The 20,782-nt window shown below is 44.7% G+C and overlaps 1 protein-coding gene across 2 annotated transcripts in view; it reads left to right on the top strand.

The window, feature by feature from the left end:
- Window positions 1–20,782, top strand: part of ovos2 — a 41,318-nt gene that overhangs the window by 8,315 nt on the left and 12,221 nt on the right. For both annotated transcript variants that reach the window (XM_004919362.4, XM_002941625.5), the window contains exons 10-24: window positions 69–183; window positions 654–769; window positions 1,166–1,324; window positions 1,937–2,167; window positions 2,632–2,689; window positions 3,279–3,421; window positions 3,701–3,850; window positions 5,220–5,390; window positions 12,878–13,010; window positions 13,098–13,161; window positions 15,134–15,365; window positions 16,214–16,337; window positions 16,420–16,538; window positions 17,042–17,093; window positions 17,289–17,372. In XM_004919362.4, coding sequence (XP_004919419.2) covers window positions 69–183; window positions 654–769; window positions 1,166–1,324; window positions 1,937–2,167; window positions 2,632–2,689; window positions 3,279–3,421; window positions 3,701–3,850; window positions 5,220–5,390; window positions 12,878–13,010; window positions 13,098–13,161; window positions 15,134–15,365; window positions 16,214–16,337; window positions 16,420–16,538; window positions 17,042–17,093; window positions 17,289–17,372 — 1,951 coding nt within the window. The remainder of the gene's footprint in view (window positions 1–68; window positions 184–653; window positions 770–1,165; window positions 1,325–1,936; window positions 2,168–2,631; window positions 2,690–3,278; window positions 3,422–3,700; window positions 3,851–5,219; window positions 5,391–12,877; window positions 13,011–13,097; window positions 13,162–15,133; window positions 15,366–16,213; window positions 16,338–16,419; window positions 16,539–17,041; window positions 17,094–17,288; window positions 17,373–20,782) is intronic.

Raw genomic sequence — 20,782 nt, forward strand, 5'->3', positions numbered from 1 at the left:
TCCCGGGGCAGGCTGCAGTCTATTTGTGTAACAATCAAAAATCGGATATTTTTTTCCTTTTCTCACAGCTGGACCCAGACGGAGCTTTCTATGGTGTTATTGACCTTCTGCCTTTCCAACTGGGTCAGTCGGGGTTTCAGATGAGCCTAGAAGTAGATCTCACTGTGGAAGAAGATGGCACAGGTACAGAAGATTCTGTGGCTGAGACCGTAAAATGCAAGAAGGGCTCTTACTTATTAGGATCATCTTGGGTTTTATTAAGTAGGAAAGTCCATCTTCTCAACTCATTTATGAAGTGTTAGAGCACAGTAGCTTTCCTGAGGTTTAAATTGTTTAAACCTCCTGCAAATTTAGTTATTCACATGCTGGAATGATTCCCACTTTTATTATCTGCAGCAAATACAGTTTCTTATATGCTTAATATACAGCCTGCAGCATGGGGGGGGGGGGGGCGGTTTCCAGGTGTCTGGTTTTAAATTAAGGTGGCAATTGTTTGTTTGAAAACACCAATGTAATTGGCCAGGTGCTCCTCCCTTTGAACGCACTGTGGCTGTGAGGGCCACACATGTCTCCTCTAGTTCAGGCCAAACAGTTTTTGGATTTGCAAGAGGAAGAAGCAATATAGTTAAATCTAAGCCTTTTCTCTCCGGCAGGGGTTCAAGTCACTCAGCAGTTCTCCATCATGATCACCAGCCAACTTGCAACTCTTGTATTTGACACCGACACTATGAATGGATTTTACAAACGTGGGATCCCTTATCTCGCTAAGGTGCTGTCTTTGTACTTTCACGCGCTAACCCAGTTGCTCTTTAAAAAACATTCAGCCTTTGGATGGGGGTGTAAATGAAATGATGTAGCATTCTCAAGCACCTACCCAACCCATTCTGCTGCATCTTTCTTCTCATGGGATCTGTTAGATAACCCATTTGTACAATTGATTATGAATCTAACCCCACCCCATTCCCAGGTGATGGCTACCCTTACTGTTTAGTAGAGTCCAGAGAAACCCTAAGACTGCCAACCAGATGGGTTTGGAGGGCCAAGATGTACAGGGGATCTGGGCCTGATGTGAAGTTGGGTACAACCAAGTGTTAGGCACAAAGCACTGTATAGAATGAGTGGGAAGTTCTATATGATAAGAGCTAATGAACAGTTTCTGCTTTAGATGATCCTGACAGATGAATATGGCAATCCCATGGCTAATGAAGAAGTAGAGGTGGAGTTGGGAGGAGAAACACTAGGCACGGCGCTGACTGATGCGGAAGGGAAAGCAGAGTATGCTATAGACACATCTGGCTTTGTACAGGAGAACTTTACTGTAGTGGTGAGTATGGGCCTTATGGCTACCAGCTGGGCTCTCAATACAGGTTTCCGAGTCTTTCTGGCAACACCAATTCCAAACTTTGTTTTTATGATTCTATTTTTGTTTGGCAGATCACAGGCTTTTGTAATTAAACACTTATGTGCTTGCTTGTGGGGAAAATACATGCACATGTGCTTTTAGTTTGTGGCTCTTTCGTGATTGATTTTGTTGTGTGTTGTGTTGTCGTGTTTTTTGGGGTTTTTTTCAGATTGTGTAATTTTTTGTTTCATTTTTGTTTGGTTTTAGTTTGGGATTTTAGTGTTTGGTTTTGGCTTTTTTATCTTGTATTTTAGCAGAGGCAATTCTCCGTATTGTCTATGGAGTTTAGTAGCCGTGGCAAGTAGCTCCGTGTGTCGTCACACTTAGTATTATTTATTTAGTATTATTTTATTTATATTTACTTGGTTGCTATGGGTTACAAGATCAGAAAGAGCCTTTGCAGCTGTTATTACATGAACCCTAAAAATTGTTTGCTGGATTTTCAGTAAAAAGTGCTGCCTGTCTCAGTGTAATTTAAAGGGTCAGTTACTGCCTGAATAAGAGTGATTTTTTTTTTTTCTCTTGATCCAACAGGCTAATTACAAGAACCCAACTCAGTGCTACTACACAGAGTGGGAGGGTCCTGACTACCCCACTGCTCAGTACTTTGTCCTGCGGTTCTACTCTGAGACCGGAAGCTTTCTTGAGATTCAGGGTTTATCAGAGGAGCTGAGCTGTGGGCAAGTCCATAACGTCAGCGTCAGATACACCTTGAGTCCAGATGGAGTAGGAGAACAGGCAACAACAGCCACTTTCTACTACTTGGTAAGAGCGCTACAGCAGGGGAGCTGGGACATGTGGGAGGGGCAGAGATTTGAGTAAATGGTTTGGTTTGAGAAATGAGATCCTACGAATAGAGGAATATAGCAATAATGCTCATAAATGAGACCTGGAAGGTATTTGAACTATGGTCAGCAATACGGTTCTAGTAAATAAAGAGGGTCATGGATAAAAAACTGATATATAGACATAGGGACTTGGGGGGGCGTGTGGGAAATATGGCTACAGTTAGGGTGCCGGGACACAAAGTAAGAAATTTGCCATATTTTAGTGCAATAAGTACCAAGGCAGAGATTCAACTTGGGTCCCATATGAAGCCAATCACAGCTTCAGCAGGGTATTGCGGTAATAAATGACGATAAAATGTCCTTGAAATGATACGGTATACTGTATAAATAACAATTTTATACCCAATTTTGAAAATGTCAGGGTTGTCCTTTTTCTTCCAGGTTATGTCAAGGGCAAAGATTGTAGAGCATGGGCAGCAAGATGTGACTCTTTCCCAATGTAAGTGAGTAGTATTATTGGTTTATGTGCGAAGTACTAAATTGATTGGGTAGATGAGACCCAACTGGGTGAAGTATAACAGCCTATCAAACCACTGACCAATAAATGCTGCCTGCTGATTGGCTACTATTGATAACGAATACGTGGTTTATCATTGGACTGCTCAGGTAACAGCAAGACTGTGCTTGGATAATTCTTCAGATATTCCAACAAGGAATAGACTGGAATAGATCTGGAATGGACTAAGGCATTTTAGTACTGAATGAAACACTGCCTTGTGGTTAAATTATGCCACCAGGTGTCTAAAAGGGTTGGGTTGGAGAAGTAGAAAAAATTAATTCTCAGCTACAGTTGAGTATTCTCCTCAGACTGTGCCTTGTGTTCAGTGGGCCCCAACAACAAAATTATTTTAGGGCCACTTTAGTGCATATTCTTGTTTTGTACATGTATATAAATTCATCTGAAGCATCCATCATGAGCAACACCGTCAACTGTGGGTTCCTCTCTATGTAGTTTTTCTAATGAATATGAAATAACTGTACCTGGATCCTTTCCATTGAATGACCAAGAGGTTCTTCACCCCTTACAGCTAAAAGTGGCCTTTTTATCATTGGGCTGAATGTGAGCTCAGATCTGGCTCCTGGTGCTCAACTCATTGCCTATAGCATTCTGAGTCTGGAACTCATAGCGGATACAGTCAGCCTGTATATTGAGAAGTGCTTTCCCAATCAGGTGAGCCTTGAAGATTTGATGGGGCAGGTTATAACTGTAAATGGCCCCAGATTTGACCATATTTTCCCTTTTGTATTTAGAGCTGTGTATGACTTTGTTTTTCACAAGAGGTAGTTAAGGGAATTAACTCCAAGTATATACTTTGTGCAGTTTGGGAACTTTACTGATATTGTAAAGGCAGTTACCATTTTATTCTACACTTGCATAAGGTAAATATTTTATATAAAGTGCAGTTTGATAACAGGACTGACATTAAGTTCTTTGTTCTTGATTCTCCAGGTTTCCCTTAGTTTTTCAGAAGATCTAGGGCCTCCGGCCTCAAATATTAGCCTGAATTTGTCAGCTGCTCCGGGTTCCCTCTGTGGAGTTAAAGTCATTGATTCCAGTCTCTTACTCATCAACCCATATGAATCGCTCTCTGCTTCTGGTGTAAGTTCTATGAACCTTACTCATTTGAGAACAGTGGAGACGGTGACTGCCTTGCCCTGTACGTAAAAAAAAATTGGTACATAATTTCCGCGTTGTGAGAATTTTTCGGTGAAACAGGACAGATTCACTCATCACTCGTCCTTCTGCAATTTGGATCTCCATATCTTAAGTCTACTAAAAAGTATAATTCAATCATTAAATAAACCCAATAGGATAATTCAATCATTAAATAAACCCAATAGGATTGTTTTGGCTCCAGTAAGGATTCATTATATCTAATGTTCCCCATACACCTTAAGATCCGATCACTTGGTGATGGCGCCAAGCGAGCTGATCTTCTCCACATATCCCCCACCTACGGCGGGCGATTGGCCCTGGGGCCAAATGATCGAATTATAACGACGGGTATAGGCAAAGTCGGTCCGGGAACTGCATCAACGAGCCGATGCGGTCCCCGGTTAGACTAGATTTTTAAACCTGCCCAATCCAGATCTGGTGGATTTCAGGCCAGATATTGGTCGGGCAGTCCCGTCAGTAGTGCCCATACACAGGCCGATTAGCTGCCGAATCGGTCTAAGGGACCGATATCAGCAGCTAGAATCGGCCCGTGTATGGGGACCTTTAGTTGGGATCAAGTACAGGTACTGTTTTATTATTACAGAGAAAAGGGAATCATTTAACCATTAAATAAACCCAATAGGGCTGTTCTGCCCCCAATAAGGGGTAATTATATCTTAGTTGGGATCAAGTACAGGTACTGTTTTATTATTACAGAGAAAAGGGAATCATTTAACCATTAAATAAACCCAATAGGGCTGTTCTGCCCCAATAAGGGGTAATTATATCTTAGTTGGGATCAAGTACAGGTACTGTTTTATTATTACAGAGAAAAGGGAATCATTTAACCATTAAATAAACCCAATAGGGCTGCTCATTCAAAGCACTCTCTGGTTGCTAAGGTAATTTGGACTCTAGCAACCAGATAGCTGCTGAAACTCCAAACTGGAGAGCTGTTGAACAAACCGTAAAATGACTAAAAAAACCCACTTAACTCAAAGGTGAACAACCCCTTTAAGGCACAAGCCTAATATGCCCATCTGTTGGTAGAAACCTCTCCCTGCCTGCTTTATTATATGTCCTACATTATGTCAACAAGACTGAGGTTTGGACAATCATGAACCATCTTGGAGGGGGTAGAATCCTCTGTGAATCCCTTTTAAACTGGGCAACACACCCGTGCCAAGAACTACCTACACCCAGGGAGCTAGATCTGATCAGTACCCACCTACTATAGCAAACCCGGAGTTGATGCATCAGAATCTGGATGAATAAACTTCTGGTGTAATGCCGTTGTTTTCCTGTCTTTCAGGTATATTATTCCTTACCATATCTATCACTCTTTGGCTACAATTATGGAGGATTTAATGTAGAGGGGCCAGAGCCTCCCTGTGAGGACCCCAACACTGTAGTGTTTTGCAAAGGAAGGTACTATGTGCCTGTGAGCAGTAGCACAGAAGGGGACACCTATCAAAATCTGAGGGTGAGAACGCCACCTCCATACTATGCATTTTTCTTTTTGAGTTTTATAAATTTTATTGGTTTTTCAAACTTACATGGTCAATATATCGCAACATTCATTGATAAATGTAAACATCATGGTTTTCTCTTAATCGTATTGAAATATTAGAGAAATAAAGCAATAAGCAACAAACATTTGGCCCTTCTCGGTGTATTTTGGTGCACCTCCTATGCATCTTGTATATGTAGTTTGCGGAGTAGGATTCGGGTGGCGTGTATTATGGATCTGTGGAGGGCTTGGATGAGATCTGGTTTGGGTGGGGTAGGTGGTCTGGCTCCCAGCCCCTTGTGAGGGAGGTTCATGTGGGTCCTAATTTCTCTCTTTCAAGCTCCATCCAGGGGAGCCACAGGCGCTCGTGATCATAGCTCTTCCCCTGTACTTGTGCCCTTATTGCCTCCATTGTTCTGATCTATTTCACCTTGATTACGAGTAGTTGTTGTGTTGGTAGGGTGGCCATTTTCCAATTAGCTGCTCAGAGTGTCTTTGCTGCTGTGAGTATGTGGGTGGCTAGTCTGTTGTTGTCTGGGGACTTTAATGCTCTGATTGGCATGCCCAGGAGGTAGGATAGTGGCTCAGGGTTGATTCTAAATTTGAAGATGGTTGAGAGGGTTTTTGCCACCATTTCCCAGAATTCCTTAACCACCTTGCAATTCCACCACATGTGGAATAGGGTGCCTCTTTCGCCGCAGCCGGCAAAGCAGAGGGGGGTAGAGGAGTTTCCTGACAGTTTGGAGAGCCTAGTGGGAGTGTAATACCATCTGTAAATCAGCTTATATGTTTTTTCCGTCGCTGTGGTGCAGATTGATGTTGTTCTGGCCTTGTCCCATATTAGTTGCCATTGAGAGGGGGCGATATCTTGTTGGTCTGTTTCTCCCTTTGTCATGTAGGGCTGGATTGGGGTGGTGGTTTCTGTTGATAAGTTATTGTAAAGTAAGGAGATGAGGTGGGTGTTGATCTGTGTTGGTGCACAGGTGTTCAAAATATGTTGTCTTTGGGTTGGGTTCCTTCTCCCGGTGGTATGTTTGTGTGATGAAGTGGCGGATCTGTAAGTATCTAAAGAATTGCTGCCCAGGGATTTGAAATGTCTGTTGTATATTCTGAAAGGGGTGAACTTCGCGGTCGGGGGCCAGAGTTGAACAAAGGTAAACCTTAGCTTGTACCCAGGGGAGGAGTGCCTTCAGGTCTGTGCCTGGAGGGAATCGGGTGTTACCGACAAAGGAGCACCTCTTGGATTTTTGTGAGGAGAGGTGGTATTTCTCTCTGTATTTGTCCCTAACTTACCAGACTAACCACTGGTTAGTGGTTGGAAGTATCACCCCTATCCTTTCTCTAGCAGGGATCCATACCACTAGGTCTAAGGAGAGAGGTTCCAGTAATGTGTTTTCCATTTCTAGCCAAGGCATATGCGGCAACCTGTGAGTTATAACTTGTTCTGTCAGTCATGCTGCTAAGTAGTATCTGAAGATGTGTGGTACTCCTAGGCCTCCTATTGGTTTAGGTTTACTCATAATGGCTAGCCTGATTCTGGGCTTCTTGTCCATCCATATGAAGCTCATGATTGCTTTTTGTAGGCTTCAGCTGTTCTCTCTGGGAAATGTATGGGGAGGACCCGGAAGAGATATAAAATCTTAGGGAACAGTGTCATCATTTTTTTTTTTTTGCTCAGGTAAAATTTTATTGAGAAACATACATAGCATTACATAGGTACATTGGACATTTGTTTTGATTTTAACAGCTTCTATCACATAGGCGTAGTACAACAGATAAACTACGAGGCATTACATTAAGATACATAAGCAGTAGGCTGTTTCACACAGGCTTTTAAGGCATTAAGATGTGCGCGTTTTTCTATTTATTCCATGTAGCACAGTATTTATTATAGGTTCCATTTTTAATACTTGCTGCTTTCTCAACCTTGCACAGGTCACCCACTGCGCTATACCATTGGCAGTATTTTGGAGGGTCGGAGCATTTCCAGAGCCTTGTGATTCCCTTCCTAGCTATAAAAAGCACTTTTTGCAGGAATTGTAAATCTGGTATATGCAGTTTTAGTGGGGTTGTTATACCTAGTAGGCATATTTCAGGTGACCTTGGAACGGGGTATTGTAGTAAGTGTGTGAGGGTGCCTAGGACTTCAGCCCAGTATGCATTCAGTTTTGCACAAGACCATAACGTATGGATGAGAGTGCCTTCCTCTTGCCCACATCTATTACACATGGGGGAAATGCTAGCATCCATTCTGTGTAGTCTACTTTTGGTCAAATAGGCCCTGTGGATGATATAGAGCTGCAGTAGTCTATACTTGTAGTTTAGGGACACTTGCACTGGGGTTTTGAGTGCTTGTTGCCATTGGGAATCATTCAGCGTGGGGATATCCTTTTCCCATTTAGCTAGTGATTTACTAGAGTTGGCCTGGACCTTTAGCTTTAGTAGTTTCTTGTAGAGATTAGATATAAGCCCCTTACACTTACTATCAGTTATGGCCATAGCTATATCCGAGATTCCAATTTCTATTCTCTGGGTACTGTTTCGCTTCCTTAGTGCTGTGGCGATACCATTATACATTAGCCATTGGGATCTGGGGATTCCATACTGTATTTGGAGAGTTCTGAATTGGATCATGCCCTTTCTCCCCCACACATTCCCCACTGTACATACATCTTGCTCGAGCCACACTGGGTGGGGTTGGGAGGTTCTTAGGGAGGGGAACTCCGGGTTACTAAAGATTGGGGTTTGGGGGTGCGTTACCCTATTGTTCATCATCTGGTGTGCAGTCCGCCAGATTTTCTGGTGTAAGACCAGGAGGGAGTTATTCTTAGTGCCTTTAATCAACGGGGCCTTTCGCAAGTAACCCCCTAAGGGGGTTGGGTTGTGTTGGGGTCACCGCCCTCCACAGGTGGTATATACTCTTTTCGGCAGTGTGTTCCACCATTTGCCTACAATGTGACAGTTGTGCTGATAAGAAGAAGTAGAGAGACATATTGGGAAAGGCTAGTCCACCAGAGCCCTGCGGTAGTTGCAGGGTTTCCACTGCGAGTCTACTACGGCTTTTCCCCCAGATGAATTGTTTTAGGATTTTATCAAGCGCATTGAAAAACTTTTTTGTTACCCAAATTGGGGAGTGCCATAGCGCATACTGAACTTTAGGAGTTATTATCATCTTAGTCAGTTGAATGCGTCCCATTGGTCCTAGGGGGAGTGTCGCCCATGCCTCAGCCTTAGTTTGGACCCACGTTAGGAGAGGTCGGATATTCAAATCATAGTACATGGACAAGGGGTTTGCTATTTGTATGCCCAGATACGTGAATTCCTGGACCACTTGTAGCGGACATTTCTCTAAGTTTTCCCCCTGTCTGAGTGGATCCAACAGAAACAGAACTGATTTAGATGGGCTAACGCATAAACCAGAGACCCTGGCGAACTGGGTGGTAAGGGAGATAAGAATATCAAGTGAGGGGCCCCTATACCCCAAATACACTAGCGTGTCGTCGGCATACAACTGTATTTTTTCCAGCTTATTTGCCACCTGAAGCCCAACCAGCTGATGGTGTTGTCTGACCGCAAACGGCTCGATGGCCAATGCAAACAATAGGGGAGATAGGGGACACCCTTGCCTGGTTCCCCTGGACAGATCAAATGGCTTAGTTAGATCGGAGTTCACCCTTAGTGCTGCGGTAGGCTTGTTATATAGGAGCTTAACATATGCTACAAAGTTTGGGCCGATACCGTTTGCATTCAAAACCTCCCATAGAAATGGCCACTCAACTGTATCAAATGCTTTTGCAATGTCCAAAGCGGCCACTGCCCTGGTAGTACTGTTTGTGTGCGTTATTGACATATTTAAAAATAACCTTCTCAGGTTTAGTGCAGTCGTTTTCTCGGGGATAAAGCCAGTTTGGTCTTCCCCTACCAAATATTTTATCACCTTTGCCAGTCTCCTGGCCAGCGCTTTGGCAAGGATTTTAACATCTGCCGTCAGCAGTGAGATTGGGCGATAGGATTCACTCAGTTGGGGGTCCTTTCCCGGTTTGGCCAGGAGAGCTATTGCCGCTTCATACATTGAGGGGGGGAGAGTGCCCACCCGGAGGGCTTCTGCGTATACTTTTTGGAGTATTGGGGAGAGAGATTTGGAGTGCCTTTTGTAGAGCTCTATCGGGATTCCATCAGCTCCCGGGGCTTTCCCTAGGGGAAAGGAGTCTATTGCTTCTGCAATTTCCTCCGTTGTAATAGGCAGTTCTAGGAAATCTTTATAGTCACTGTTCAGCTTTGGTAGCTTTAAGGCTGCCAAATAGTTTTTGATATTTTCTTGGGAGGCTAGGAGCTTGGTCGAGTATAGGTCCTTGTAGAATGAGGATATTATATCTTTGACCATCTCGGGGTCGGACTGGGCTTGGCCATTATTATCTTTTAGCATAGTTATCGCTGGTGGGCTAGATTGGTTCTTTACCATATATGCCAGCAGCTTACCCGCCCGTTCCCCATGGACAAATGTGTTGATTTTGGAAAAGAAGAGCTTGTGCTGCGCTATTTCCCATTGCTGTTTGGCGTATACCTCCTGCCACTGTTGCAGCAATTTTAGGTTGCTTTCTGTAGGGTTTTGAGTGGCCTGGCATTCCATCTGCTCTATTTTACTCTCAGTTTCAACCACTGCCGCCCTGGTATTTTTTTTGTGGGCCTTGATTTGGGAGTTCAAGGTACCTCTGACATATGCTTTAAAAGTTTCCCATACCGTAAGGGTATCGGCAATTCCATTATTTATTTGGAAAAACTCGAGAATTTCCTCGTCAAGCTCTGTTTGATTTCTTAGTATGTGAAACCAGACTGGGTTTATAGACCATCGGGTGGCTGCTGGGGGGTTTATAATTAATAGGGCCGCCTGCATTGGTGCATGATCTGATATACCCCTAGGCAAGTATTTGGTTTGTGTTATTTTGGGGAGAAGACTTGCATTGGCAAACATCATGTCTAGTCTTGATAATACCAGATGAGAGGCTGAGAAGCAGGAAAACTGTTTCTCATGGGGGTGTTGGTGCCTCCATACCTCAGTCATAGACAGTTCCTCCATTAAGTGCCCTAGATTAGTAACAGGTTCTACTGTGTTCACGCCTACTCTTCGTAGGCGATCAACCTCTAGGGTTAGGACTGTGTTGAAATCCCCTGCTAGTAAGTTCAGAGCGTGGGGATACTTTGCGGAGTAATCCGCCCATAACTTGACGCAGTTATCTGAGTAGGGGGGGGGAATATACACATTTGCTATGATTAGCTCGTGCTGCCCAACTTTACAGTGGAGGAAGATAAATTGGCCTTTTTGGTCAATGCTTAAGTTTTCTAGTTTGAAGGGTACTTGTTTGTGTACAAGAATTGACACTCCCGCTGAGTATACTGAGTAGGAGGAATGGTATGCCCATCCTATCCAGGGGCGCCTTAGCGCCATTGTTTTGCTGCCTACCAGGTGGGTTTCTTGCAGGAGGGCAATGTTGCACATTGTTACGCTTTAAGTGATCTAATACTAGTTTACGCTTGATGGGGCTGTTGAGGCCACGCACATTCCAAGAAATAACGTTAACTGCCATTTGCTAACTGTTGGTGCTGTAAGCCAAAGAGTGTTTCTGTGGGCTTAGCCCCCTGCCTTTGTACCAGTGCCAAGTTATTATTATTTCCTGAGCATTTACAACGCTTAACAACCAAAACCCTTGAGAGCGCAACAGCGCTTAACTTGCCCTGACCCTCCCTTTCCACCATTCGGAATCAAGGTGGAACTTTACCCAACAGTAACCAAAACCTTCGGCTGTCGCCTGCAGCCGGCTTAGCTTAGTACTTTATAGTGTACACGGTCGAGTATGGTCGTGAGGGGGGTGGCTATGCAGCCTGGCCTTTACGGGCCGTGAGAGAGGAGTTAGGAGTGTTCCGCCCATGGGCTCCCCAACCAGGGTTTGGGATCATTTTTACCCCAGCATTACTACTCAAAGTTATACAAACATTTCAAAAGACTTTGTGTATACGTATTGTTCATATTATGCATAGTTACGTGTCCATAGTGCGGTTGTCTATCAGGCCGTGTAGTTATGGCGGGTTGGAGACCAAGCAGGGTAGCACCAGGAGGCTGTGAACGCTGGGCGACCGGGATCACGAACATCTGGATCTATGGTGGCAGGCTGTTAGGGTGCGGTGTTTCTCGAGTCGAGCCAGTGGTTCAGCTCCTGCGGCGAGGTGAAGAACAGGATGGTGCCGTTGGCTGTTACCCGGAGACGCGCTGGATAAAACATGGCGTATTGGATGTTCTCTGCCCGGAGTCTCCGCTTGGCGTCCTGGAACTTGGCTCGAAGCTTTTGCACCTCAGAGGAAAAGTCGGCGTAGATGGAGATTTTGCTGGCTTGGTATTGCAGGGTGCTCTTCTCCCTTGCCATACGCAGTATAGAGTCTCTGTCGATCGCGTTCAGTACGCGTGCCAGGAGGGGTCTCGGCGGTGCGCCTGGTGGAGGGGGTTTCGCCGGTACTCTATGTGCCCGTTCTATAGCGAAGGCTCCTGACAGTTTATTCCTGTCGAAGTTACTTAGGAGCCACGTTGTGACGAATTCCTCCGGTGTTGTGCCCTCGGCTCTCTCCGGGAAACCGACCATGCGTAAGTTGTTCCGCCTTAGCCTATTCTCCAGATCGTCGGTTTTTGCGAGGCAGCTTTGCACATCTTTGCCAAGGTTCTGCAGTGTTTGTTGTACTGGGGCGCAGGCATCTTCCAGCTCACTAAGGCGCTGCTCTGTGGCTGTGGTGCGCTCCCGCAGTCGTTGGAAGTCTTGTCTGATTATAGATAGGTCTAGCTTGATTTCATCAGTTTTGGCATTTATTAGCGTGCTACAGACCTCTTTGGTGGACTTAATTTCCGCGATCACATCCAGCAATGTAGGTGATTGCTGCTCTTGTTCCTTGCTGGCCTCTGGTACAGACTCTGGGCCTGCTCTCTGGTCGCCATCTTGTCCTTTCTTGCTGTCGCGGGAAAATTTCTCCAGCCTTGCGGCCGTTTCTGAGGTTCTTTTTTGTGCTTTATTTTGACCCATCAGGTTCCTCTGGGGTAGCACTTCCCAGTGTTTGTGGTGAGGGTCCGTGTTGGTTCGCTGGGGTATTTTTATATCAGGATATTCGGGCCCTGGAAGCGGAGCTCGTCCAAAGTGCGACTTCTCACATGGAGTTGCTGGCCACTCCCCGAACAGTGTCATCTTTACTGCTGTGATGCGACCGAACCAGGAGAGATTATATTTCCTTAAGGCTAGTAGATCCCTTTTCAGTTTTAGGAGTAAGGCTGGGTAGTTTGCTCATACTATGCATTTTTCAATGTAATTGTTGCTATGAAATACCATGGTGATATACCCCCAACACAGTGGAGAATGTGACTGTTAGCTTTGCTAAATGCCAGCGCTGGTAAGAAATACAACTTTGCTTTTCTCTTACTTTAGAGAGTTGGCCTGGTTTTGGGGACAAGCAGTAGGATAAGAAAGCCGGTAGTGTGCGGGATGGAGACAAAGCTTTCAGTGACGAGGAAAAGTGTGATGGATTCAGTACCAGCCTTTGGAACATCTGCTTCTAATGGTAATATTCTCATTTCATTTAATTAAGGACTGACTGTGAATAACTCTTGGAAATGCTCTGAAATCATCTGATTCTTTCCTTATCCAGGCAATGTCAATACCTTGAGGCAAAACTTCTCGGAGACCTTTATGTGGCAGATGGTATCTGTTGAGTGAGTTTATCTTACATAGTAACATAGTAAGTTGGGTTGAAAAAAGACATACGCCCATCACGTTCAACCATAATGCCTATATATAACCTGCCTAACTACTAGTTGATCCAGAGGAAGGCAAAAAACCCCATCTGAAGCCTCTCTAATTTGCCGCAGAGGGGAAAAAATTCCCTCCTGACTCCAAGATGGCAATCAGACCAGTCCCTGGGGCAACTTGTACTGAGAGCTATCTCCCCTACCCCTGTATTCACTCACTTGTACTGAGAGCTATCTCCCATAACACTGTATTCCCTCACTTGTACTGAGAGCTATCCCCCCTACCCCTGTATTCCCTCACTTGTACTGAGAGCTATCCCCCCTACCCCTGTATTCCCTCACTTGTACTGAGAGCTATCCCCCCTACCCCTGTATTCCCTCACTTGTACTGAGAGCTATCTCCCCTACCCCTGTATTCCCTCACTTGTACTGAGAGCTATCCCCCCTACCCCTGTATTCCCTCACTTGTACTGAGAGCTATCTCCCCTACCCCTGTATTCCCTCACTTGTACTGAGAGCTATCTCCCCTACCCCTGTATTCCCTCACTTGTACTGAGAGCTATCTCCCCTACCCCTGTATTCCCTCACTTGTACTGAGAGCTATCCCCCCTACCCCTGTATTCCCTCACTTGTACTGAGAGCTATCTCCCCTACCCCTGTATTCCCTCACTTGTACTGAGAGCTATCTCCCCTACCCCTGTATTCCCTCACTTGTACTGAGAGCTATCCCCCCTACCCCTGTATTCCCTCACTTGTACTGAGAGCTATCTCCCATAACCCCTGTATTCCCTCACTTGCTAAGAATCCACCCAGCCCCTTCTTAAAGCTATATAATGTATCAGCCAGTACGACTGATTCGGGGAGGGAATTCCACAACTTCACAGCTCTCACTGTAATAAATCCTTTGGGAATATTTAGATGGAACCTCCCTTCTTCTAAACGGAGTGGGTGCCCTCGTGTCCGTTGGAAGGACCTACTGGTAAATAAAACATTAGAGCACTGGAGACCAAAACTGAACAGCATATTCTAGATGGGGCCTTACCAGCGCTCTGTAAAGGGGAAGAATAACCCCCTCCTCCCGTGAATCTATACCCCTTTTAATACAGCTCAAAACCTTGTTTGTCCTTGCAGCTGCTGCCTGGCATTGCTTGCTACAGCCAAGTTTATTATCTACAAGGACTCCAAGGTCCTTCTCCATTATGGATTTGCCTAGTGCAGTCCCATTAAGGGTATAAGTGGGGGCATATTTTTACATCCCAGGTGCATGACCTTACATTTATCCACATTAAATCTCATCTGCCACTTAGCTGCCCAGATTGCCAGTTGGTCAAGATCCTGCTGCAGGGATGTCACATCCTGGATAGAATTGACTGGTCTGCAGAGTTTTGTGTCATCTGCAAACACTGATACATTACTCATAATACCCTCCCCTAAGTCATTTATGAACAAGTTAAACAAAAGTGGACCCAGTACAGAACCCTGAGGGACCCCACTGAGAATGTTTAATGTTTAGTCACGCCATTAATGGGGAAACTTTTAACTTCTCCTACATGGTCTGTCATAAATTTACAATGGCAGAACAAGGCCAGAAAAGCTCCCAAATTGAACAATATTTTGGACCCCCCTCCACCCCAGTTTCATGAGCATCTCTCCTACCCTTTGGTGGTGTCATCTGTGTTTTGATGAAAGTTAACTAGAACCTCCTTTTTTAAACTGGAGACTTGAAAAAACAAAATCACCCCATAGCTGTCCTGCAAGATGCCTATTCTGTGTCCCACTGACCATATCACTGCATTCCACACCCTGGATCACACCCTTTTTCTACACACCTCTTTCTACTGGTGTCTGAATACATCTAGTCAAACATACTGTACCTACTCCTTCACTTAGAAAGATGAATATGAAGCTTTAGATAATCCCTTCATCTCTCCATTAGTTCATACGGCCAAAGTACAATAACTGGAACAGTGCCAGACACCATCACCAAGTGGCAAGGCTCCATGTTCTGTGTGTCTGAGAATGAAGGCTTTGGGATGACCAAATACTCGGCCAACTTCACTTCATTCCTGCCCTTCTTTGTGGAACTCTCTTTACCTTATTCCCTAACCAGAGAGGAGATCCTAATGATGAACGCATTTGTCTCCAACTATTTGAAGGAATGTGTCAAGGTACTGAATTATTTACTGGGTCTTTTCAAAATGTCCTGACTGGGACAATAATGTTTTACAGTAGGTGGTCATAACCAGGGTCGGACTGGGCAGCCGGGACACTGGGAAAAATCCTGGTGGGCCCCGGCAGCCCAGACCCGTCCCTTACCTGCGATCCCGCTACCCGACAGCTCCTCCCCTGATGCGTTAAAATTTATGCGTGGGGAGCTCTGCAAGGGGGGTTAGGGGGCCCCTACGGGGGGGGCGGTGCGGTGTGGGCACCTGCAGGGCCCCTGGGGCGGGAGCCCCGCTGGGCCCATCACCCCCACAGTCTGACCCTGTACTCTTGTACAATGCCAACAGACGCACAATTGAGGCCTCTAATTTGCTGTAGCAGAACGTTCCTGTGCCTATTGTCTCTTTTCGGGAAAAGATCTCTCTTTCTAGAGTGTGTGGTGGTAGAAAAAAAAAAGCATTAGTGGGTGATTGTCATGGTGCAAGCCTGGGGCTTTTGATGCAACCTACTGTGGGCATCATAAAATTACCATCGCATTCAGGGTGGCAGTAGCTCTGCGGTTTCCCCGCGTCAACCGCTACTATTAGCGCATTCATCAGAAGGAGCAATGTTGCTGAGTGCAACTATGCGGAACTGCAAAGAACCCTTAATGAATAGCCCTAGAATGTGTAACCCATTGTAGTTCAAACATGCTTGCAGCCATAAATAAGGCTTATATGTCCATCCCTGTGTTTGTACTGACTGCCTATCTGCCCTTCTCCTAGCCCAGATATCTCCTGACTATGAATCTCCTCAGATCTAAGCTTCGGTCGTGTCTTGGCTGATCACAGCGGTTTTGTTTCTGTGTTACCAGGTCAATGTGACATTAAAGCCCTCGGCCGATTTCCAAGCAGTACCCCAGAATGTCGTGCAGGACAAATGTATTTGCTCAGGAAGCAGAGGCTCTTACTCATGGAACATTATTGCTTTATCACTAGGTGCAAATCTTTCCAAGTTCACTATGTCCTGCTGTATTATCCTAACAGACCCCACTAAAACATTCTCCCATTTTTTTTGCAGGTGAGATCAGTTTTACTGTTTCAGCAGAGACCACTCACATTGGAGCCTCATGTGATGGACCTTTTGACCCATCCCAGCCAACTCGCAAGGACACCGTGATACAAACCATTCTTGTGGAGGTGATTATAAACCCTGGATTTTAACTTGTAGGCCATATTCTAGAGCAGGGGGCCCCAACCTTTTACACATATGAGCCACATTCAAATGGAAAAAGTGTTGGTAAGCAACACAAGCAGGAAAAAAAAGGTTCTGGGGATGCCAAATAAGATTCATGGTTGGCTATTGGGTAGCCCCTGTGTGGTTTTGCAGCCTACAGGAGCCTCCAGAAAAAAACCTACCTGCTTTTGAAGCCACTGGGAGAACCATCCAAGGGGTTGGTGTGTAACATGTTGCCCCGGAGCCATTGCTTGGGGAACACTGTTCTAAAGAGCTGGGGAGGAGGGCCATGTATTGTTGTTGTGGTGGAACACCCAGCCCCCCCTGAGAACTTTAGCTGAATGCTCAGACTGAAAGTTATGATTCACCAAAAATCTTTAAATTTAAATTTAAAAAGAATGAGACTGAATGTAATATAAATAATATATTATGTGAATGTGTCACATGTATTTGTACTATTTTGAAGCCGGAGGGCATAAGAAAAGAAGATACCTCTAGCAACCTTGTATGTGTTGAAGGTAAGTCTAATGATGCAGTTATGTCTATTGGGCGGCCAGGCTCTTGTATTTCCAGACTTTAGATTCATGTCAATGACCTGTATAACAGCACTGATCAGTTTTGCAAAGCATTTGAGGTTACATATCGATTGTAGATAGAAACCTGTCCTACGTTCTACATTGAGAGTGTTGATTATTTTTTTTTCTCATTTTAAGACTCCAACTTTGAGCTGCCAATCAACATAACCCTTCCAAAGAACATGGTACAAGGTTCTGCTGCTGCATTTGTCACACTTGTGGGTAAGACTTTCCATCCTTAGGCATGCTGAGTACAACATATGGAGGTCTCCCCTAAGAAATGTCAGACTGGTTCATGTTACCTTCTAAATTTATTTTTGATAGGCCACACATCAGTGCAAATATTCTTTTTCAATGTAGTTTCTGTGAAGGCTATGTACACTATAGAAATCTTGTGCAAAACTGAATGGCAGATAATGATTTTGAGCCTAGAAATATTGAAGGAGGTCTTAGAACTGAAGGAGTAGGGAATATGAAAAAGGACCTAATGCTGAAGGGGAAAAGCTGTGGGAGGATTAAGATAGTCCTAGAACAGAAGGGCAGAAGGCAGACTATGGAGGTCTGTGGTTTAACCCTTTAAGTGCCAAGGGACGTAGATTCTACGTCCCAGGTACCAAGGGACCAAAGTGCCATGGGACGTAGAATCTACGTCCAATGGCACTGTCGGGTTTACAAGCGCTGCGCTCGCTTTTAAAGCAGCGCAGCGCTTGTAAACCCCTCAGATCCCCCTAGGCAACGAGCAGAGTAAGACATACTCACCGATCCGGGTCCCCGAGCCGCACCGATCGCGTCGCCAGCCAATGACAGCAGTGGACACGCGTTGATGACGTGTCCACTGCTGTCCCTTTAAATAGCGCCGCCTACTGTCGGCTCCCTCACTCCTGCTGCGCACTTCGGACGAGATGGAGCTCCCCTGCTGCCTTCCTGCTGGATTGATCGCCCCTGATCGCCCCTGATCGTCTGCCTGCCTTGGGTAAGCTGAACTACAACTCTCTACCACTGTTTATTTTGCTTATTTCTATCTCAACTGTCTAAAAAATTTTTTTTTTTTTTTTTTTGCATTTTTTCTTCTATCTTTGTCATTATTACACTTTTGTACACATACACACTGATTTACAACTTTCCCAAGCACACACAGACACTTACACACACACTTACACTTACACTTTTTTTTTTTTTTTTTTTTTTTTTTTCTTTCTTTCTTTTCTTTTCTTTCTGTCTTTGCTTTCTTTGGCAGTCTTTTTTTTTACTAAAACTTTATTTCTGATCTTGCTCTATAATTATCTGATTTATTTGGTTGCATTTTAGTGTTTTTTTGGCATTTTCATAATTGATTTCTGTTTTTGAATTATTCTATTGCACTGTAACTTTTTGTATTGCTATTGGGTGCTGAATTTGCAGTGACGTTGGTGGATCCAGGGCTCTGACCACCGATTTCATTGCAATTATTGTTCTTCTGTTGGTTTAGGTGGTTTTATTGGATTTTACGGTGTTTTATCTTTGCATTGTTCTTTATTGTGTGTTTAGTGCCCCCAAAAAGGTTGCTTTTGCAGTGACATTGGTGGATCCAGGGCTCTTACCGATTTCATTGCAACTATTGTTCTTTGATTGCTTTTAGTGGTTTTATTCCATTTGATTTCAGTTGTTCTAGAAAGGTCCAGAGGTGCTAAGATTGTTCTGGTAGTTTCTATTGCCAAGGGTTAGGCTGATGCCACACGAGGCGTAGGGCTGATTTTTTCAGCAAGTGGAAAAACGCTTGCCGAAAATTCAGCCCTACGCCTGCTACTTGTTCCTGCACCCGAATGAATGGGATACGCTCGGGTGCAGGCACGTGTAGCCGATATACGCATGAAAACGCGAGACTTTGCATTCTCACGCGTTTTCATGCGTATATCGGCTACATGTGCCTGCACCCGAGCGTATCCCATTCATTCGGGTGCAGGCAAAAAAAAAGGGGTGCATAGAGTGCAGCCCCAATATTATGCATTTTCAGGTTTGGCGGCCATGTACTTATGTGCAACCAGACATAGGTATCGTTTTATTCAGGGGAACTTGCAAATTGAGGTTTAGTAAGTTTTTGGTAGTTGCCATGGAGATTTTGGGGAGAAATCTAGGTTTTTATCTGGTTTTTCCTTGATTTCTGACCAAAATCTAGGGTTGTATCTGGTTTTTCCTTGATTTCTGACCAAAGCGCTGACTTCTGCAAGGGACTGCGGCCACAATTTTCCATGTAGAAAGAGAAGAGTGGTGTCTCTGAATAGCTGAAGGTGTGCACTTTTCGTAAATATATAGATTGTGGGGGTATCTCACAGGTAGGGGGGGTTATCACTGAAAAACTGCAGGTAGTGCACATAGAGCGCAGCCCCCAAAATTTCAACTGAAATTGCCCTTATGCATTGCCCCTGTTTTGGGGCATTTGGTGGCCACGTCTTTATGTGCACCCATACATATGGGGTATCGTTTTATTCAGGGGAACTTGCAGATTGATGGTTAGTAAGTTTTTGGTAGTTGCCATGGAGATTTTGGGGAGAAATCTAGGTTTGTATCTGGTTTTTCCTTGATTTCTGACCAAAGCGCTAACTTCTGCAAGGGACTGCGGCCACAATTTTCCATGTAGAAAGAGGAGAGTGGCGTCTCTGAATAGCTGAAGGTGTGCAATTTTCAGAAATATATAGTTTGCGGGGGTTATTTCACAGGTATGGGGGTGTTTAGACTAAATAACTGCAGATAGAGCACAGCCCCCCCTTATGCATTGCCCCTGTTTGGGGGCATTTGGTGGCCACGTCTTTATGTGCACCCATACATATGGGGTATCGTTTTATTCAGGGGAACTTGCAAATTGAGGTTTAGTAAGTTTTTGGTAGTTGCCATGGAGATTTTGGGGAGAAATCTAGGTTTTTATCTGGTTTTTCCTTGATTTCTGACCAAAATCTAGTGTTGTATCTGGTTTTTCCTTGATTTCTGACCAAAGCGCTGACTTCTGCAAGGGACTGCGGCCACAATTTTCCATGTAGAAAGAGAAGAGTGGTGTCTCTGAATAGCTGAAGGTGTGCACTTTTCGTAAATATATAGATTGTGGGGGTATCTCACAGGTAGGGGGGGTTATCACTGAAAAACTGCAGGTAGTGCACATAGAGCACAGCCCCCAAAATTTCAACTGAAATTGCCCTTATGCATTGCCCCTGTTTTGGGGCATTTGGTGGCCACGTCTTTATGTGCACCCATACATATGGGGTATCGTTTTATTCAGGGGAACTTGCAGATTGATGGTTAGTAAGTTTTTGGTAGTTGCCATGGAGATTTTGGGGAGAAATCTAGGTTTTTTATCTGGTTTTTCCTTGATTTCTGACCAAAGCGCTGACTTCTGCAAGGGACTGCGGCCACAATTTTCCATGTAGAAAGAAAAGAGTGGTGTCTCTGAATAGCTGAAGGTGTGCACTTTTCAGAAATATATAGTTTGTGGGGGTTATTTCACAGGTAGGGGGGGTTAACACTGAAAAACTGCAGGAAGTGCACATAGAGCGCAGCCCCCACATTTTTAGCTGTAATTGCCCTTGTGCATTGCCCCTGCTTTGGAGTGTTTGGTGCCCATGTCTTTATGTGCACCCATACATATGGGGCATCATTTTATT

Source organism: Xenopus tropicalis, chromosome 7 (assembly GCF_000004195.4).
Source record: "Xenopus tropicalis strain Nigerian chromosome 7, UCB_Xtro_10.0, whole genome shotgun sequence".
Taxonomy (NCBI): Eukaryota; Metazoa; Chordata; class Amphibia; order Anura; family Pipidae; genus Xenopus; species Xenopus tropicalis.